Source organism: Seriola aureovittata, chromosome 20 (assembly GCF_021018895.1).
Source record: "Seriola aureovittata isolate HTS-2021-v1 ecotype China chromosome 20, ASM2101889v1, whole genome shotgun sequence".
NCBI classification, from domain to species: Eukaryota; Metazoa; Chordata; class Actinopteri; order Carangiformes; family Carangidae; genus Seriola; species Seriola aureovittata.
In genome coordinates, this window is record NC_079383.1 from 6,537,056 (window position 1) to 6,557,048 (window position 19,993).

At 41.4% G+C, this 19,993-nt stretch overlaps 1 protein-coding gene across 2 annotated transcripts in view; it reads right to left on the minus strand.

The window, feature by feature from the left end:
* col11a1a (collagen, type XI, alpha 1a) overlaps positions 1–16,729 on the minus strand; it is an 80,175-nt gene extending 63,446 nt beyond the window's left edge. For both annotated transcript variants that reach the window (XM_056364763.1, XM_056364762.1), the window contains exons 1-4: positions 16,225–16,729; positions 11,442–11,606; positions 10,775–10,988; positions 7,889–8,051 (exon numbers count right to left, since the gene is read on the minus strand). In XM_056364763.1, the coding sequence (XP_056220738.1) occupies positions 7,889–8,051; positions 10,775–10,988; positions 11,442–11,606; positions 16,225–16,339 (657 nt within the window). In that variant the 5' untranslated portion in view covers positions 16,340–16,729. The remainder of the gene's footprint in view (positions 1–7,888; positions 8,052–10,774; positions 10,989–11,441; positions 11,607–16,224) is intronic.
* Between the last annotated feature and the right edge of the window lie 3,264 nt (positions 16,730–19,993).

Sequence of the window (19,993 nt, forward strand, 5' to 3'; positions counted from 1 at the left end):
CGCTCACGCGGTGCAGGGAGTAAACTGAGTTCAGACACTGGGAAAATTATTATTATCAGCGCCAAGGTTTGACTCAGGAAATCAAATAAACATTTGTCATCAGGACACAAGCAACACCTGGCATGTCCATGTGTGCAACAGGAAACCATTCCATTCTTACTATTAAAAATTGGCAAGAACATAATACTGGCTTACATTTCATCACAGACATCATGTCAGTATGAATTTTGGCAGATATACTGTACATGCAGTACATAAAAGACCTGGAAATAGACCAGGAAATAAACTACAACTATTATAATTTCATTTTCAGCAAGTTTTACTCTCCAGCATCTACTGCTATATTTACTACTGCGATATTTCTTATGTTAACATTATAGAATATCCAGCATAACTTTGTTCCAACTCTTTAACAAACAAATTTGGTGAGTTCTTTGCAAAAATGTTATGTAAGTAAAAAAAAAACAAAAAACATTATTTTTTTTCCTTTACACTCAAATAACAATATCATTACTGGCCACAAAATCAGTCAAGCGCTGAATCAAACCAAATGTGAAAAGCTTTTAATTTGAAGCCCACAAAACCACATGGTTACTGAAGGTGTCTGGTGCAATTAGTGTCAAGGGGGATTGTGCTAAATTTAAGCCATCTCTAAAAATGTCACATGGAAAAAAAAAGGAAACATTGAGCAAAAAACCAACAATACATAATGTGTATGTCTAAAATGTCACCCTGGAAAGAGTAAAACCTTCGAAATCCCAGAGAATGGTTTGAGAAAAATTACTCAAACCACATTGTTCTCTCTATGGTTGGGACGGGACACCACAGTACTTGACACCATTCCAGCACTGTCTCGCCTTGTTATCAGTCCTGCAGCCAAAGCACACAGCTCACTGCAAGACAGAGAACATACTGGAGAAAGCATCTGGATTTTTCTTTGGAGTCTGTAATTGGTTGAACCGATTTCCTGCAGGCTGGTTTTTGAGCCTTTATACACATTGCAAAGACAGCTGAGGGGGGTTCTTGTGAGGTGGGTGAGGTTGGTTAGGATGTTTGGCAGGGGAGCGCACTGAGATGCCTGAGCCCAGAGGTAAAATCCTGATGCACTCAGCAGGAACACTACACGTTGAAGAGCAGAATGGGAGAATGGCAGTGAAAACATGGGAGAAATGAAACAGGCTGCAACTTGTTAAGCGAATGTGTATGACTGTGTGTGTTAAAAACTAGATCTATGGACCCTTTACATGTACCTTAGCATAAACATTCATGTGCTAAGGCTTGTCCCATGGGAAACCAAGCAGTGGTGCTTGAAACTTTCTCTGTGTAACCATCCATCAACATCTCGCTGCACAGCTTCAGATGGACAGTCAACAGATTCCTTGCTGTGTGCCTCTAGGTGGGTGGAGAAAGCTACATTCAAGAGGACTTGATTTCTCTCACAAGCTAAATGCATTTCTGACACTAATACATGTGAGACCACTGCAACTTCAGACAGGATAACAAGCATCCTGTTCTGCGTCAGCCACTACATCCTCAGGTTTTTGGCCCACTCCTCTGCCTGACAGGTATCTATCCTTATCTTAAAGTGACGACTAATTCCAACCTCCTAATTTGTTGGGCCAGTCATTGCACTGCTGCTCATAGCAAGTTATTATACTGCTGGTATTACATTTTCAGTAGCTGCAGTTATGGATACTGCAGTGTGATCAGTGTAATGATCTCACTCCCACTGTCTGAAAACTTCCCAACAACTGAGCTGCAAGTTCTAACTGTCTGTTATATGTTAATGTTTGTAGCATTTTAGCAATTAAAGTGAGCTAGGCCAGAAGACACATGAACAACACTTTTGCATTTTGGTGAATAATCCTCAAATAAGTTTTCAGTTTTTGAACCTGCAAAACAGGCAGGGGACAGCACTAAACCTGGGTGCCAAGTCAGGAAAGGCCTCAGTTGAGGTGTGTGTGTGTGTGTGTGTGTGTGTGTGTGTGTGTGTGTGTGTGTGTGTGTGTGTGTGTTTGGGAAGGCTTGACAGAGAAAAAGAGATCAAGCCTTGCCCTGACTCAAGTTGACATGTATTACCTCATGTGTCACCCTAAGACCAACACTGAACGGTTGAACCTTGCCTAGAGTCAGCTCTAATTAGTCCATGTCTGAGAGCCACCCGTCTGCACACAAATAGGCTGTGGAGACACAGTGTTCAACCCCACCCCCCCATCAGGGCAGCACAACCAGGACACTTTGGACTATTTCAGAGGAGGGCATAAGCATCATGACAGATACATTCAACAGTAAATGCGCATGGAAACAAGAGAAGACAATGATTACCTATTGTACAGTAGGTGTGCCTCTGAATGCAAAACAGGTCCCAACAAGCACATGGGTTTAAAAGATGAGAAAAACAACACTGAAGAGCACTTATAACACAATATGAGTCCAATGATCATCTATATCTACTTGCCAGTGCAACTTCTATTATGTGCAACATTAACCTGTCTTTCCAAAAAGAGCGAGTTCACAAGCCCCAGAGAAGGCAAGTGAGAAACTGATGTCAACTCAACAAGGGAACACCAAGAAGCATCCAGAAACAGACAGGCAGGGCTTTAGTGAGAGCAGCTGGGATGGTAAAAGATGTTTTGTGCTGGGAAACACCTGGGGAGAATTATGCCGAGGCTCTGGGCCTGTCTTCCATTGTGGACTGCTGAGATAAAAGCCTCTGGCAACTTGGAGCAAAGCCAGGGCTCCAAAATATGCCCCTCCTGCCTACAGCACAGCACAGAAACAGGCCCACGAGGCTGCGTGTTAATGACTGCGGTGTCAGAGGTCAATGAGAAGAGAGACGCTGAAAAGAGAGAAGCGGGGTCAAAATCAACAGCTGAGACTTGTGAATCCTTATACTCCATTTATTGCTCAATACCTGCTATATCCACTGTTCCGTTATTCTTGGTCGTGTTCACCTTTGAGTGGAACTCGAAGTGTTTAAATGCATCATTAACATTTGAAAAACATGCAAGTGCATGACAGTTCTCAACATACTGAGGATGGTATTCAGCAATAATGTGAAAACAACAAAACAAGACAAGAATGTACGTAATGGTATGATATTAAACTATGTATGAGATTTCTGAAGATATTTTATAATTTTTTTGCTAATCAAGACTAAATGTGATATGGTATGTGCTGCTCAGTGATGCTTTGCAAACAGAGAAATAAAACCAGGGAAATAAAAGCACTGGTTGACTGTACAGAGCTCATAATGCCATACAACATCTTTTTCTAAATGCACTACCACCTTGACCTCATCCTGACCGCAAAGCACCATGGGATATAAATATACACGGACGGGGTCAAAGGTTAAAGTGGTGCAGGGAGTTTGACTTCCCCAGAGTAGCTGCATGAAGACAACATCCATGTTGTGAGTGTTTAGGTTTGCTCTTGTGTCTTTTCTCTACTTGAATCCTATGTCATGTTGCAATTAGAGGCTGAGTGCAGGGCACCGCCAGCCAAATCAAAACACAAGTAGTCGTCACCACCGGCCCTTTGACATACCTTTGCCCGGGGGAACATGCCTCTATTCCAACCATTGCTAACTGTAATTAGACAGCCCCACACAACAATTAGCCACTCCCCCAAAGTACATACAGTACAGTGGCTCTGAACAGAGAAGAACCAAGAAAAGGCACAAGGGGCCTGCACGCTGGACAGCTGTAGGGTCGAGCCTACAAAACATGACACTGAAGGACTAAGGCAAAAGGGCATTTTTACAGTACAGTAGGCCACTGCTCTGAATACAGCAACAGCAATTTATAATGCAGTGGAGTGACAGATTCAACCACAGTAGAGTAACTTGGATGTAAGTGAAATTAATAAAAATGTACAGAATAATTGTTACAGTACTTGTTTATTGTAAAAGGTAGCTTTAAAGTGGGTGGAATGTTATTTCAATGTAAATCCTGTTGGCAGTAAAAAGGAAAAAAAATAGTCTGGAAATGTATTGTCTTGTTCCATCTGTAATAAGCAAAAAAACATTATATTTTTTGTTTGTTTGGTTTTTGTTTTTACCGTTAGCAATCCAGGCTAGCCGAGCTGCTAAATAAACTCCATCAAAAACCAATGGTGCATCTTCTCACAATATTGCCACATGACATACAACACCTCAGCACCACAGAGTCCTTCAGCTGAGACAAACTGAGACAAACTGAGATCCGATGAGTGTTTTCTACCCAGGAATAGAAGGAATGGGCAGGTATGTATATGTGTGCTCAATTCAGACAGGTAATGTCAGCCAGGCATGAATAGACACTCTCATGGCTCTGGCACGGTAGGGAGGCCTCAGGATGGGGAGGGTGGAGAGGGAGGAGGAGGGGGGTGAGCAGGGGATATGCAGGGAGGGGAGGAGATGAGGAAATGAGGAAGGCCTGACGGGGCAATGAAAGACTCCCATTCATCTAAACCAGATCCCTTTGCGACGGTGGTCGCCCCCCAACCTGGGGCAGGTATGGCATGAATAGACGTTTATGAAAAATGCAGGTCAACTTGTGAAAACGAATGTCAGAGTTTGAATAACGGAGCAAAGGGTTGTAATGTTTTATTATTATTAAACTTGTTATTAAATCTTCTCTTAGAAATCAAAAGCTCACCTACCAAAGTGGTTCAGACGGCGAATAAAAACTGTAAATTAATACTCACTACCAAGCGCCATCTACAATATTTCTTACATTTCTCTACTTTTCTTATACATAATTCATACTCCAATAAAATTAAATATAGTGACTAATCAAAATAACAAGAGGAGGTCTGACAGAGAACCTGCTCATGTGCAACATTTCCTGGGCATAATGTACCTCTCAGCAAAACTGACTTTACGCACACATTTATTTTCTCATTCTAACCACAGGCTTGAATGCACAAGGCCGAGGTATTTCCTTCCCCTGTATATCCCAGCATGCATCAGTCCCTGTGGATCTCTGAGGAGAGCAGGGACAGAGAACAGACAGGAGACCTGTTCCAAAAACCACACAGAGACGACCCTGTTAGCTGACTTATGGCTCCTATTTTCAGCACTTCCACTGGCCGAACTCTGACTTTCATACACGGGCTCGTTTCAGGTCCTCTCAGAAATATAATCACAACTGACAGGAGATGTGAAAGCAAATGTGTTTATAATTTTGCAGCTAAAAAACAAGAGTTGGTGGATCTTCATTGTTAAGTGAAAAGACAGTAATCTCATTCAGTCAACAATCAGATATCGACAACATCCATCCTGCCAACTGATTTAATATTTTCTTGATGGTGAAAATTAAAAATCAATCGAACAAAAAAAAAAGTAACATCATACTGATATAGTATGATGAAGTATAGTATGAGGTTAAAAAAAAAAAAAAAAGCAAAATCAGTGCTTCTTTCTTAATTTTACAGATATTTCTTTCATCTGGTCTGATATATGATGATAATATCCATCTTTGTATTTAACTCAACTTCATCAGTAAACACCTGCCTGTGTCATAATCCAAATAGCCATAGTCTAGCACTAAGTCAGACGGGGCAAATAAAGCAAGAGAAAAGTATAAAATAAAAAAATTATTGCACACACACACAAAATGGCCCCAAACATTCAGGACCCTCTGTCCCCTTGGCAATGACAAGGCATGCCCAAAAAAGTATACCTTCAAAACAACAGCAGCAGCGACAGTCATTCACACATGGCATCAGAATAATGAAGAGTCATTCCTGCTGCCTGTAAGCAAACCAGCACTCTCTCACAAGCAAACACAGCCCCCATGCAGCCTCTCAGTGACCTTAAATTCCAGCCACAGACCATCAGTGTTGTGACAATTCAGCCATTGTCTGTCATTATTTACATGCTATGCCAGCATCCACCTCTGGATGAACTGTGCCTTGCTGAATGAGGAGGTGGTAAAATACCCCAAATCCCAGAGGGAGGGTCCCCCTTATGAATTGAAATTTTGAGGCTGAAAGATGCAGACTTGAATTTTTATTAATTTTCTCAGTTATTTGGTATTGGGAAACAGTCTGGGTCTAAACTTTGGTTTTATTGTCACTGTATTTGGCGACACAGTGAGAATTCTAGACTTTCCCTTCAGCATATGAACTACATATAACAGAAATTACTAAAACTCAATAATTGCCAAATGCCACTTGCCTTATGATAAAATCTATTAAAAAACAAGCACAAGTTTAACAATGTTTCCAAAAAACACTGTTTACATGCCATAACTTTTAAAAGCAGATTCACTTCAGTGTTGACCACATACAATGTAGAAGAACTAGTGGGTGACTGTAGTATAGTTTTATCTTTGTCAAACAAGGTCTCTTCTATCATGGTTGCTGACTCTGCTGGAGTCACAGTAAATGGTTTGGGCATCTGTGGCACCTCAATCCAACTGACCTGCTCTACCATGAGCAAGTCTAATATTTATTGAAATGAAAAGGAAAAATACAGCATAACTGCTATTGCACTTTCCACTTGATAGTAACAGCCAGACAGTAAAAGCTGACAACTTTTTAGCCAAAAGCAGGGATTGAAAAACTCTAGCTCAGTGCACTAGATGTATCGTCTCTCAGTCAATCCAAAACAATATGGCTGCCTCATCAAGTTAGAAATCGATTAATTGCTAGGTCACTTCAACCACTTCACTTGTAGACCATCGGTTAATCCAAAAGAACATTTCCACAAGGCCAGTTATATTTTTGGTAAACCTCAATAATGTGAAGCTCCATCAGTGGCCAGAAAAAGTGGCTCCTGTGGCACCAAGCTCTAATTATAAGGTAAAGAGAAACTTCACCACAGCACCTGAGATGTCTAAGTAGTTACCAAAATAAAAACTCAAACAAACCAGCAATTGTATTGTACAAAAGGTGGCCAAATTTAACTGCTTACACGTGGTTAAGTCCAAATCACAACATATCACAAAGTGCAGCCACCAGGTAAGGATGCCTTTGAATAACATCCCAGTTATTCTAGACACCATCATATCACTGTATATCCACTGTCAGTGTCTGCTGGGACCGTTTGGGTCAATGGATAAGTAGCTGGACCTCAACTGATGCGCGGATGAGCTGCTGAGGTGAGAAACATTTCTACACATCCAAATCATAGTATCAGGTTTCCATGTGCCCCAGTTTCCAACACTATTATGTCATTTTTACAAACAATCTTTAACAATTTAACGACACAGTAAGAGCAAATAATAGAAAAAAACACCTCTGAAGTCATTTTTCTCTCTGTATTTAGTGCTTGCTTCCAAACTATGTTGACTGTGATTTTGAAACCATACTATGCGCCTGTCTGACATCTACATATAATCTGAGCTTCTCAACAGCACACTGACCAAGTTACTCATGTGGTCAAGCAGGAGGTCCAAAACAAGCTGAAAACTCGTTCTGCACCATCACCGAACTACACTACAGCAGCAGAAGCAAAATAAAAGGCCTCAGATTTCTCAGATCTGTGTTTGATATTTAGGTGAAGGTCCTCATAAAATCTAAAGAATTGAAGACCTCCAGATTTTTTCTGGTTTCTATCATCTCCACATTCCTTTTTGACAGCATCACTGGGGGCTGAGGCTGCCTTGATGGGACTTAAACCACCTAACTCAAAGCACTTGAAGCAACATTTGGCAGAGAGGGAATCTGGACACACAGTAAATACCATTATTTTGAATGAAGAGATGTATACAAAGTGTCAAAGGGTCACTAAAAGAAAATTGCATAATATATAATGAGTTCAATTCACAACAACACTACTTGTTGGGCAAAACTTCAGTCACACATAATTAAACATTGCTACAGTGTTCTTACAGTTCTGATAAATGTGGCAAAAGCAATGTATGCAGCTCATCCTTGCTCATAGAAACAGTTTACACTTTACCTGGAAAACCTCCTCATCCAGGATCCTGGTGCCGAACACAGTAATGCCATTGGTGTCGATGGAAGCATGGTCACTCCTGGGGAGAGGCTTGATGATCTTCTTCTTACAGTCTACAATGACAGTGACTGTCTTCTTCTCCACACTGATAGCCACACGGTGCCACCTGGTCAAGGACACAACAAGGAGAGGTGAGCAATCAAAGAGGAGTCCTTGACTGTTTAAGAGATTACGTTTGTCCTTTCATCCAGTGGAGCATCAGAAGGACTTTACTACAATGGCACAGAGCTGGAAGAGTTAATCCTATTTAAAATCGTTTCCAGCAATTCAGGCATTTAAATGAAATATAACACTTACAACAAAGTACAGGTTACATTGCAGGTGTAGGATAATTACTAAAAGTAGAGCCTGATGTCATATAAAAAGTCAGTAAAATTAATAACGTAACAGTAACATAACATAACATAACCTTATCAGCACTTCTAATAGGATTATAATCCGCCTTTTATACATGACAAAACACTTCACGGTAAAAGAAACTCAGAAGATTCTGTCACATGACGGGGCTTATTACAGAAGAAAATGCTTGGAGAGACATGAGCGACGTAGTTATGAATGATATATTTCAATCAACAACACCCATAGATGCAAAGGATTAATCAGGGTCACACGTGAGTCTGACACCTCCCTCGCCTCTGGACCGTTTGCCACTGCACTTATGGACTATTGCATACCAGGCAGCAGTGGACCACATTCTTGCCCCCACACTTTGGCCCTGTTTAACACGGGATTACACTCATTAAACTCCAAACTTAATCCTCCTTCTGGGTTACTCGGCATGACAGACATGGTGAACATTGTGGAAAGTGTGTGTCAGGATCCAGGAAGGCCTGCCTTGCCAGAGCAGGAGACACACAGTCAAAACATTGTTCTGAGGTGGAAGATGAGACCTGGCACCACTGTAGCTCAAGATGGCAGTATGAGAGGCGTGTATCAGAGGTACAGATGTACAGTATATCTGATATCATATTCATTTCACTGAATGGTAAATGCTGATATCAGAGGAGGAAAAATGCCCAGTTCCTTTGAACACAGCTCTATCATAGAGACACATTCCAGGGCAGGCAGTGAACAAAGCTTAGAGGAAAATAAGCATGCAACACCCGGTGGGCTTAGCGATACAGCAGGAAGGATTACTTGTCACTTTATATGGCGGAAAAGCAAATGCTAACTTCAATGGGTTTAAAAAATATATCAAACTTTTGAAGTGCATTATGATCAGAAGTAGAAGAATAACATTGTATTTTAAAAGGAAAATGTGTGAAGGATCTTTTCAAAAAAATTTTAAAGAGCTTAAATAACAGACGAACACTGTAACAGCTCACTTGAAATCCTCCCATTCCCTTTAAAGAAAGGGATAATGCTCTTTTTCACTCCATCAATGTCATCATTGTGCCTGTCTTTTCAAGCTTGGCGTATGGTTCTTAGTAACAATGAACACATCCACAGGGATTGCAGACTGTACGAAGCCTGAACTGTGGTCACTGAAGATTTAGACAAGGAGCTAAAGCTGGACAGCATCCAGACCAAGAAGTGTTAAAAATCCTCTACAGAGAACATTGCCCTATAGAGAGTGGGTCACAAAAACTACAAACTGGACAAAACAGCCAACAAGACTAACACAAAGCTGGCTGGGACTGTAAATGCTTTCTCTTTGTTACAACCTGCACATAAAGCAGATTTATTGCTGACATGATATTTTTGAAGGATTTACCAAGCTTCCTTCTATCGTGATAACTGAACACACTAGATCTCATCTTAAACCCATTTAAGGGCAGAAAAATATTGTGACCGGGTTATGACTTCCTTTAAAAGTTCAAAAAACAAATCAAGTGAAAAAAAAATTAATAACACTGTAAAACACTGTAGAATACTATTTCAAATGATGCATTTTCCCAGCTGCCTATCTGTTTATTTATTCCCCTCTGCCCCTGCACACAGGCTCATGTCAGCTAAGCTGAAGCTCTGGGTGAGAATGCAGGGATTTCTGAACCTGGGAGCAGATAATCAGGTTTATGCTAAAAGGATAGGAGCACTGATTCTGGTTGGGTGAGGTAATCCAAAGGGGTAAAAAGCAAGTTTAAGACTGCCTCTTTCCCCTCCTTCCTTTCCTCCCTCTCTAAAATAACAGAGGCAGTGAGTTCATGGATGAGGTCAGGTTGCCCATAGCAGTCCCTGCTGTGCCCCAATAATCCAGTGTCTCCCTGTCTCTGACCTGTCTCTGTGCCCACGGACCCCTGATGAGATGGATAATCCGGTGATGAGCACCTGTGGTGCAACAATGGGAAGATCTGGGTTGTTTTGTTGCTTTTATCAAGAGGAACGAGTCAGTGGAAATCAGAAAATGTTGGCTTGTTTGAATGTTTTAGCTTAGTCACTCCACCTCTCATAAGAATGATTGTTTAACTCCAGTAATCCAATCACTGATCGCAAAATATATGATCAAATTAGAAGACTACTGACAGAACATCTGTCTTGCAGTAACTGTATCACCTACAATACAATACATATATATATATATATATATATATACATGTACATACATGAATGTGCTGGGTGACTTTCTATCATGTCATTCAGTGCTACGAAGAGGCATGGCCTGAATGGGCTGGTCAAGTTTTAAGTACTATGACATTAAAGTGTAGTATGATCCTTTGTGTGCCTATAGCATTTCAAACACAGACCATCAGTCACCTACCAGGACTTCACTCCCCTCCCTGCGTGTTACAGCAGCCTTTCCTTCTCAATCAGCTTCAACTGTGACTCTGAGGGTGCGTGGGTGTGTTTGAGTATGTGACTACATGAGTGCACGTCTGAGATTTGACGTACTTTCCGTCAGCAAGGTTGAGAGTAGGGAACAGGGGGTAGTCCTCTGGGGCTGGTTTACCAGTCTGATCCTCATACAGGAAGACAGGTGAGCGTCCCACTTCCACGCCCAGCTGCTGGACCCCCTGCTCGTTGTAAATTGACAGCAAGAAGGACTGGAGGCCGGACTTGGGGCGCACTGTGGTCAGGATGGAGAAGTCCTCAGGAAAAACACCTCCTGAAAAGAAGGAAGAGTGGACAAGGTGAATGAATAGAGTTATTGTGACAGAGAACCCCCCAACATGACTGACTAGTTAAAGCTGTACTATTATATAATATTTATATTTAATATTTATATTACCATTTCACTTTAATGCAACTGTAATGCCACACCATATCACTGATGTAAATAACACTCTAATGATGAGACTTAAAGTCATTTCGTAAACACTTTTATATCTCTTCTTTTTAACCTTGCTTAGTGTAGTGTAGAAAATTACAAAGAATACTCGATTAAGTTCTCTGTGTGAGAATACAAGAATACAACAGCATTGTACATCCAGCTTGGAGCTATGGAAACATGTTATGTTCCTTGTGTGTATAGGCTGGATTTTTGTTCTGTATGTTTTGCTCAGTCTTTCACGAAAACAATCATAGCAGTCATTAGGTTAGGCTAAGGGGTTGCGCTTACCAGGGAATAACTGCGTGGTGGGGGCACTGATCTGGACCTGCTTGGCAACTCTGTAAGCTGAGTCCGGCTTTGATGCTCTTCGGTTTGTGCAAAATCCTGATGTTTTCGTCACTCCTTCGGGGTAATTTTGAAATTCTAATACTTTTAGGACATCCACTGGTTCTTCTGTTCAGGAAGCAAAAAAAAAACATCAGTTAGGCCATGGTACTGCATTCTGTAGGCAACATTTGGATAAAGGTATGCTTGGTTCATCACCATGATCAGCACATCAGTTCATTCAGTTGATTATGTGGTAGGCTTTCAACATTTAAATACATTTATGTATCCTCATTCTGTTCTGGTAAATAAACACAGGCAGCAACAGAGCCACTGTATGATTCTTATTAAATTAAATATGAATAAATGTTGCATTAATAGGCAAAATTCGGTTTCTATTCAAATTCTGATGGTCAAGTGTGGTGGTACCTTTCTCTCTCAACATTACATGATTGCACTGATTTCATTGCAGGTCAGAGAGGACAGGGAAACCCAGCTTTCCTCATCATGACCATCACAGTACTGATTGTTGTTTCCCTGTGTCATCAAAATGACACTAGGACACATTTGTCTCAGTGTCATTGATACTATATACCCTATTCTTACCGGAAGTCACATCAAACATAGTTTGACGTTAAATAATATTTTACACAACAATATTCCCCCACAAGATAAGACAGGAAGTGCTGCCATGCTGAAGCTCTACGGGCTCATCTGACAGCAAATGTCTCCATCAAGGCCAAACAAAGAGTATAATGAACAATGTGCCAACAGAGATCTAGTTCTGTAACACCTGGATAGGTTTACCTTGATAAGGCTCACCAGAGACTCTCTGGGTTTTCCATTCTCTTCATTCTGATGCACTTTACATAAAGGAGCCTGTGTGGCCTGATGCTGTGCATAGAGACCCATGTCAGTATAAAACCTTAGCTTGGTGAAGATGACTGGGGAGAGACTAAAGTGCTGCAGTATACTGAGCCTCTGTTACATTTCAGTGTCATATATTAAAATAAAATCAGTGCTCACTCCGCTCCACAGAGCATACCAACATCTGACTAATACAGGCAACACAATGGCAGACTGTTCAGTATCACTAATCTAGTTTAGTAGGGTAAATAATCATGCCAAGGTGTCTGAAAGCATCAGCAAGTCTTTTCTGGTGGCCCTAAAGCCACTGTTTTGGTTGGCATGTAGAGGTCTAAAAGTTTCTTTAACATTTTGATACAAGGTGTCTTAAAAAATGTCTGATGTTGCTCTCTGGTCAACATTCCAGCTGTGGCAGGGAGAAGCAATTATGATTAAACTTCTGTTTGGTGACACTACTCAGACCAATGCATTTCATAATGAAGGCATAGAGAGCTGATCTGCTTCAACTCAGCTCAGAATAATTGAGTGCCTCACTGTCAACCCAGCACCCAACTCTTTCCCATTAAGCAAAATTATACAAAGACATCAGCAAAGTGTTGCTCCGTCAGAAGAGTAAAGTCAACTTGGCGTTTTTTGTAGGTTGTGAGGCTGAACCAGCTACTTACTTTGGAGAGTGAACTGAGGACCTCATTGTGAGATCCAGCAGCGCTGCTTTCAGTTCAAACTCCAGGACTCATATGTTCCAGATGTGGCAATTTGGCCAGGCTACGACCCTCGCACAGAGGTGCTGAGAAAACGTCAATACTGGCCAATCCATTAAGGTGGCCAAATGAGTGTGCACAGGTTTTAAAAGAGTTCATGTGATGAGCTGGTGTGACTTTGCCCTCAGGGCTATGCAAACAGGACAAATAGTTACCAGCAGAACTCAGGTGGCGTGGAAGGACGGACCTTCCTAAGTCTGGAGGAGAGAGAAAATTCTACCTAACCCTAAACATAGTCAAGACCGCCTCTATCGCTCAGTTACTGGATCATCCAAATATCATTATGCAAATTGCAGGAGCATTAAAGAGGAGGAGCAGTATGACATATTACCATAAAACATAGATCAAATAATTTGATATCATCTCCGTCATGTTCGTAGGTGATGTAGCCAGTGTGTTCCAAGAGATAACGCAACACCATTTTGAGGACAGGGGCCAAAATACATCCTCAGCTCATCCTTGATCACATAGTGTGTAAAACATGAGTGCACTGATATCATGAACTCCCTCCTGCTGTGTCATCATCCACCTTTACATCTTTACAGAAAGGTGAATTTGGCTAGTAAACGGAGGAGGACCTTTTCACCTGCAGCTCCCTGAGACTCTAATAATATCTTCAGCCAGAATGTCTCTCTCTCTCTCTCTCCATACCCCCCCCCCCCCCCCCCACTCCTTCTTTTAACTTTCACCATGCTGCCGGCTAAAACAAGACGGCTTTATACTAGTGTCATTCCAAGGAAACTTCATGGAGACCTACCCAGTTTTTCAAAGCATTTCTCTCCCTCCTCCCCCCACAACCCCCAACCTTGTATTTACTCTCATTTACTGTTTTTACCGTATTCCCTCCACATGAATATCAGAGCATGTCATCACATAGTGCTTAAAACTCTAAATACAAACATGTCATTGAAAAAGAGGTCTCCTGAAAGCCACTGTTATCATTCAGAATTTGTTTGAATTTGAGTTTAAATTTGGAGTTAAGGCACAATTTTGCTGTCACACAGGTGGTGGCTTTGTATGGAAGCAGAAAAGCTTTATCTCCAAATGATCCAACAGTGACTATAAATATGTGACAGTTTCAGCAGTCAAAGGTCCGGCACGCAGCTGATTAACTGATGTTCCTGGTTGAGCATATTAGGAAGAGGAGAAAATGCTAGCTTTGTCTGCTGGAATGCACATCTGAGCCTGCGCCCCGGGGGCTGAGAAAACGTGTCTGTACACTGCTAGATGGAGAGGGCACCCTGCAGAAACAGCCCCGACTGCCATAAAGAGCTCAGAAGAAACTGACTGAGACCCTGGAACACAGAGCCTGCAGCACAGTGATTAAGATTAAAAAAGATGCAGGAGTTGATGAGCTTGGAAAGGTGAGATTTTCAATCTGAAGTATGATTCCAGTCTGGTATCTTCTGAGCAGCTTGCAATCCTACCTGGCATCAAACAACTGTAAAAAGTGGAATGTGAAGTGGATACATGAATAAAAAGTGAAAAAGTAAATAAATTTATTTGTGAACTATAAACTGCAACTGCTTTGAAATTCCATTAACAACTTATTTGTGATTTCTTGCTTTAACTTTGGTTAAAAGGCTTGAGACATCTAAACACCATGTGCCAAAACTTTACGAAACCCACAGCATAAACTCAAACTTCTTCTCAAATCTTATTTTTGAAAAACAAGGCTCAATTTCCATCCTGCAAAAACATCATTCTAGAGATAAAAGATTTTTGCTAAACCTCCACCTGTATTTGTGTGCAACAATTACTCCTTACAGATTTGTCTATAGGATGAGATGTGAGGCCTGTGTAATCCTGAACCCTGTGACTTGTGGCTATTATGGCTGCAGGGTAGGCCCATATGCAGGCCTGCTCTTTGAAGGCTCTGAAATCATAGGGAAGTGCAACAAGGACCATCATCAAATAACTGCTCACTACTTAGAGGGGAAGCATTCCCACCACTCACACAACACAGCGCTGTCCTGCCGTTGACCAAACAACTGAGCTCAAAGTTGAGAGGAAGAGATGGGCACCAGGGAGGGAGGAGTGGGGGAAGGGGGTGGGGGGGCATTTTGGGCTTCAGTGTGGACCAGGGCACTGTGGAGATAGGGTGAACCTGCCTGACCACTTAGCCCCCTGTAGACACAGAGGGGCTTTGCGCTCTGCACTGACAGCTTAGAGATCCACTTAGGCCTTTGCATAAATGTACTTCACAGCTACATATTTATTATCAGACTAAAGCTGCTGCCTAGCAACCTTCAATTGCGCATTTACCTATCAATCTATCTATGGACACTCCTCCACTTCAGGTGTAGGATTATGAAGAGACTTCTTCTTTTCTGAGTGGTCCAGGTCAACATTTAAAATATACATAATTTACAGCTAAACTCAATATCACACAACATTCCTTCTGCCCGACAAAAACATCAGATCATCATATTAATAGGAGCCACATCGTGGTAAGTAACATGTACACCAGCTTAAGTCCAGCGTCAAATGTCCAGTACCATCTGGCTGAAGAAATCCACCCTGCTAACCGTGTCCACATCCACCTAGCGGACCACAGTTCAAACAAAGAGCTTCTTCTCAGCCTAACAGAATCTTAAAAAGCGGGGATGGCTGCTCTGTCGTCCTGATCTCAGTAAGCACATACCAGCGGCTTAGGATGAATTTCATTAACCGAAGTGTTTCATCTTCGGGGCGGACGCTTTCCATTCATGCGTCAAAGTAGCCCGCGGTAAAACTCTGTGTTAATGAATACAGTGTTTTGGCCGACCAAATGTGTGCACCTCAAGCAATTACCCCTGAGAGCATGTACAGTCTAAGTTGCCTCTGGAACAGGGTTTTACCGTCCACTTCACCACAGTAGTGAGCAGGGAAGTTTTACTGAACCTAAGTTTTTTGTTTGGAGGCTCAATCATACAGGTATATGGAGAATTCTTGCCTTAATGTAATTACAGGGGAAACACTTATAATTGACTATGAAGCAAACATGACGCTGTGTCCAGGTAAATCAGTTAATCCCCCAATCTCCATCATCAGTTACCGAGTTTTCCAGCCGGTCGCCGCTCCGTCCCCTTTCGACCAGAAAAAGTTCATTAGAGAAGTTTGGTCCCTAATATTCTTACCTGCTCTGACATTAGCAGCCTGTAGAACCAGGATTAAAGTGATGAATGCGGTTACAGTGGAATCCATAAGCCACCTTTTCGTTTTCCACCTTGTGGACCACCTTTGCATCTCCATGGTCGGGCGCCCACAAGTGAATAAAACGTTTGGGCGACTTCAGGTGATTTTTTATGACGTCCCTTCCACAATCCCAAATGACGATGGAAACTGTCCTACAAAAAAGCCATATGTGAGGAGTTTTAGCCTCTTCTCTCAGCCACAACGAGGCCCCCGATCTTCCTTCCCAGTGCCCAGCCTTCACAGTGAAGGTAATCGGGCTTTAACCAAAAGGCACAGAGTGCAGTCGGTACACTTGGTGCGTCCACGGACAGGAGGGCTGGGCAAACTCCACAAACCAGAGCCACGATTACAGGGGAATGACAAGGGAACCAGCCCCCGATTAGCAAATCACGGGGCTGGAAATTCTCCTTTGGGTCCACCCATTAGTTTTGTAATGCGCCCCCAAGACTCTCCCGAGTGCGTCTGAGGAAAGAGGAGAAAAAATTAAACGGGCAAAGTTGGGCACGACCTGGGAATGATGAAATGTCAGAATGGTGCACGTAGGGTGTTTTTATAATATTGATAAAATCTTATGCACTCCACTTTTGTTAAGACCACATGAGTTGGTGCAAGGGGTTATTTCAGTGAGCAAAATGATTTTCAGGAATTGTTAGTACAGCTTATACTTAGAAAGAGTCCTTAGTGACAATAAGACATCCATTTAATTTAGTTCATAAAAAACATTTAACCTCAACAAATTCAAAATCATAGCAGACAACGATTTGCCACAAACAGAGCAAATCATAACCACACAGATATACACGTGTAGGCTACAAACATGCACAAGTCACAAAAATGAGAAAAAGATAATGCTGAGCCTCAATGGTTTGATATTGGTGTTGTGTAAGGAAAATTATACCATTCAGTTCTGTACCACTGTGCCAAGACTGGGTCTGGTGTAATCCAGTTTGAGTTTAGTGGATTGTATAAATTCTTATTATCTGTCACTATTCCAAACAATCAATGCACGTTAGGTAGGCTACATTTAAATCAAATAGAAATAGGAAAGAACAGAGAAAAGAGAAGTTTGATCTTGCAGGGTGGGGTGTTTATTACACAAGGCCATATGCTGTGAACTTCACTTTCACCAGATCGCAACCTAGTTAAACACCTATGGAAGATTTTGGACAGCCCTCTCCACAATCATCATCAAAATACCAGCCGAAGGAATATCTTTGGAGGAAGGGGTTTCATCCTTCTGGTTGATTATCCAATACACTCTATGTCCTGGTGAATTGAAGTTGTTCTGGTGACTTGTGGTGGTCACCCATTTACGCACTTAATGCACTGGAGAACAATCAAAAATCTATAAAAATGTTTATGCCATACAATAACCACAAAGACATTTTATTTTATTTGTAAATTCTATTATTCATTTTAACTTGACTACACCTAGTTTTAAATTAATTTCTCATTCAAATGCCAAATAAATATGAGTTTCCTTATAGTTGAGTAGGTCTATAGGGTCACTGAGAACACATGGAGTTATCTGCCATCATTGTGAGATAACTCCACCTGTTCTCTCCCAGTGTGAATATCCGAAAACAAGACACAAAAGACAAGTTAACCAAAACACACTTTTGGACAACCGTAGGTAGTGATTGCAGGGGGATGAAGGATTCCAAGGCTCCTCATCTAATGACCTTTTAGAGGCAGGGGTCATTCCAGAGGACAGTCAGCTCCTTGTATCTCTTGGCTCACTGCAGTGAAAGCATGGATCCTGACCAGTCTGTGTCTGTCAGCCAGCTTGTCTTTCCCAGCCAGCCAGACTCAGCCTTTTCCCAGCCATACTGTATCAGATGCTCCACCTGGATGCCTAGCGGCAGAAAAAAAAGCTATTTCTCTGGGATGAATGGGCGTCTGGGTAGAGAAGGTTTCGTGGTTCAGAAAGCATGGGCAGTCGTCCCCAAAGTGGGCACCAGGGTCTTCAGTGGGTTCTTGTGGATTCTTGTGCATTTTTAATTCAGTGGAAATTATTCCAATTAAAGAATTAAGAAGTGCATAATGTTCCTTGACTTTTTTTTACTTTTCTTGAGTTTTCGAGTTCATAAAATAATTTTACTTTAGACTGTCAAGTGTGCACCTCAAAGGAGATATTAGTAATGTGAAGGCTGTCAGTAATGAATGAGATTGAAAGATGCTGCGCAGCAGCAGATGGTAGCCTCAGGAACAGTAAGGCACATGTGATTTGAAGTTTGCTGTTTTGATTTCCTGTCAGATGGGGGAAATCTGGACAATGGGGAAGCACATCCCCCCTTCATTCAAGTAATGCTGCCAGTACACTCGCAACTGAATAGACCACAACTCCTCTGTTAGAGGTGCATTGTCACCAGCTGTAGACAACTATAATGAACAGTGTAAGTCAGTTTTCAAGTATGTAATCTGTTAGGTGTAAAGTCACAGACGATTCTCCCAAGTCAGCTGAGTTTGTAAGTGCAGTATTTTCAGTAGTAATAGCGACAGCTACAGCTGTGTTACTTTTACCTGTAGTTAAAGTTTCTGCTTCAGTAAGTGAGCATGCAAAATGATAGTTGTCACAGCAGTGTACTGCAGAGTGAATGTGTTTGAGTCACTACAAGAAAATACTTTGTATTTTATGTTTCAGAAATGAGGCTTTTTGACAACTAGGTTTGAACAGCTAATTGGAGATGATCTGTGGTCATTAACATTTTCTAATTATAAAAAAATGTAAAAATCTGTGTCTAAAGGATATAGTCTGTCTCAAATATTCTCCCATGATTACTGCCAGCATGTGCATGTAATTGTTATCAGCTGTGACTATAATAACAACCAGCCTTTGTCCAAAATTGTTACTGTCTCCACTAATGAGATGGCCCTAAAACCAACAGATAACCAAGCCAACTAACTGCTGCCAGACAAGTGATGAATAATCTCTTTTGCCATGCAGTCTAGTCCAAGGTTTGAATTACAGGGAGACTGGGGGTTCTGACCCCCTTGATTAAGACCTCCCCCCCAAAAGAGGTCATACAGGGGGTTGAAATATTTATATATCCCTCTTACATATAATCGTAAATATTATAATATATTTCCCATATTCATGCCTGGAAGAATCTTGTAATAAAATTTCACACACCCCTAAAATGGACAATAGCCTACAATTTCCTAACCCTGACATCAGTTGAATGTCCTATCAGTGGCTTGCATCTTCAAGTATGCTCCCGTGTGTCAGGCAAGCAAATTGAGACAATGTAGGTAAATGTAAGTAGCAGTAGCTAACTATCTAGCTTCTTTCATACACTTATACTTATACTTTCTTCCCTTCAGAGTTCCTGAGTTAGACTGTAAGTATCTATGAAAGCATGCTAATGTGAGCTAGTTTCAAACTTTTGTCTTAAGTTATAGTTTTGCTTACTTCAGCTAGCTAGAGCTAATGTTGCACTACATGAGCTAACCAAGATTAGCAAGCTGATAGTGCAAACTGTCACTAGGTGGATAAACTATAGAATGGTGACACTGTTTCAAACATCTTTGGCATTTCTGTATTTTTGTCAGCTGTCATATACCAACATAAACCAATATATCTACAACGAGCTAACATTATTGGTCAGGTCAATTTATGGATCTAGCTCCTCTTCAAACCATTTTCTTAATGAGTGAAAAATGAGGAGAAACAGCTGTGAGCACAAATGCTAAAACAGATTAAGAGGAGTT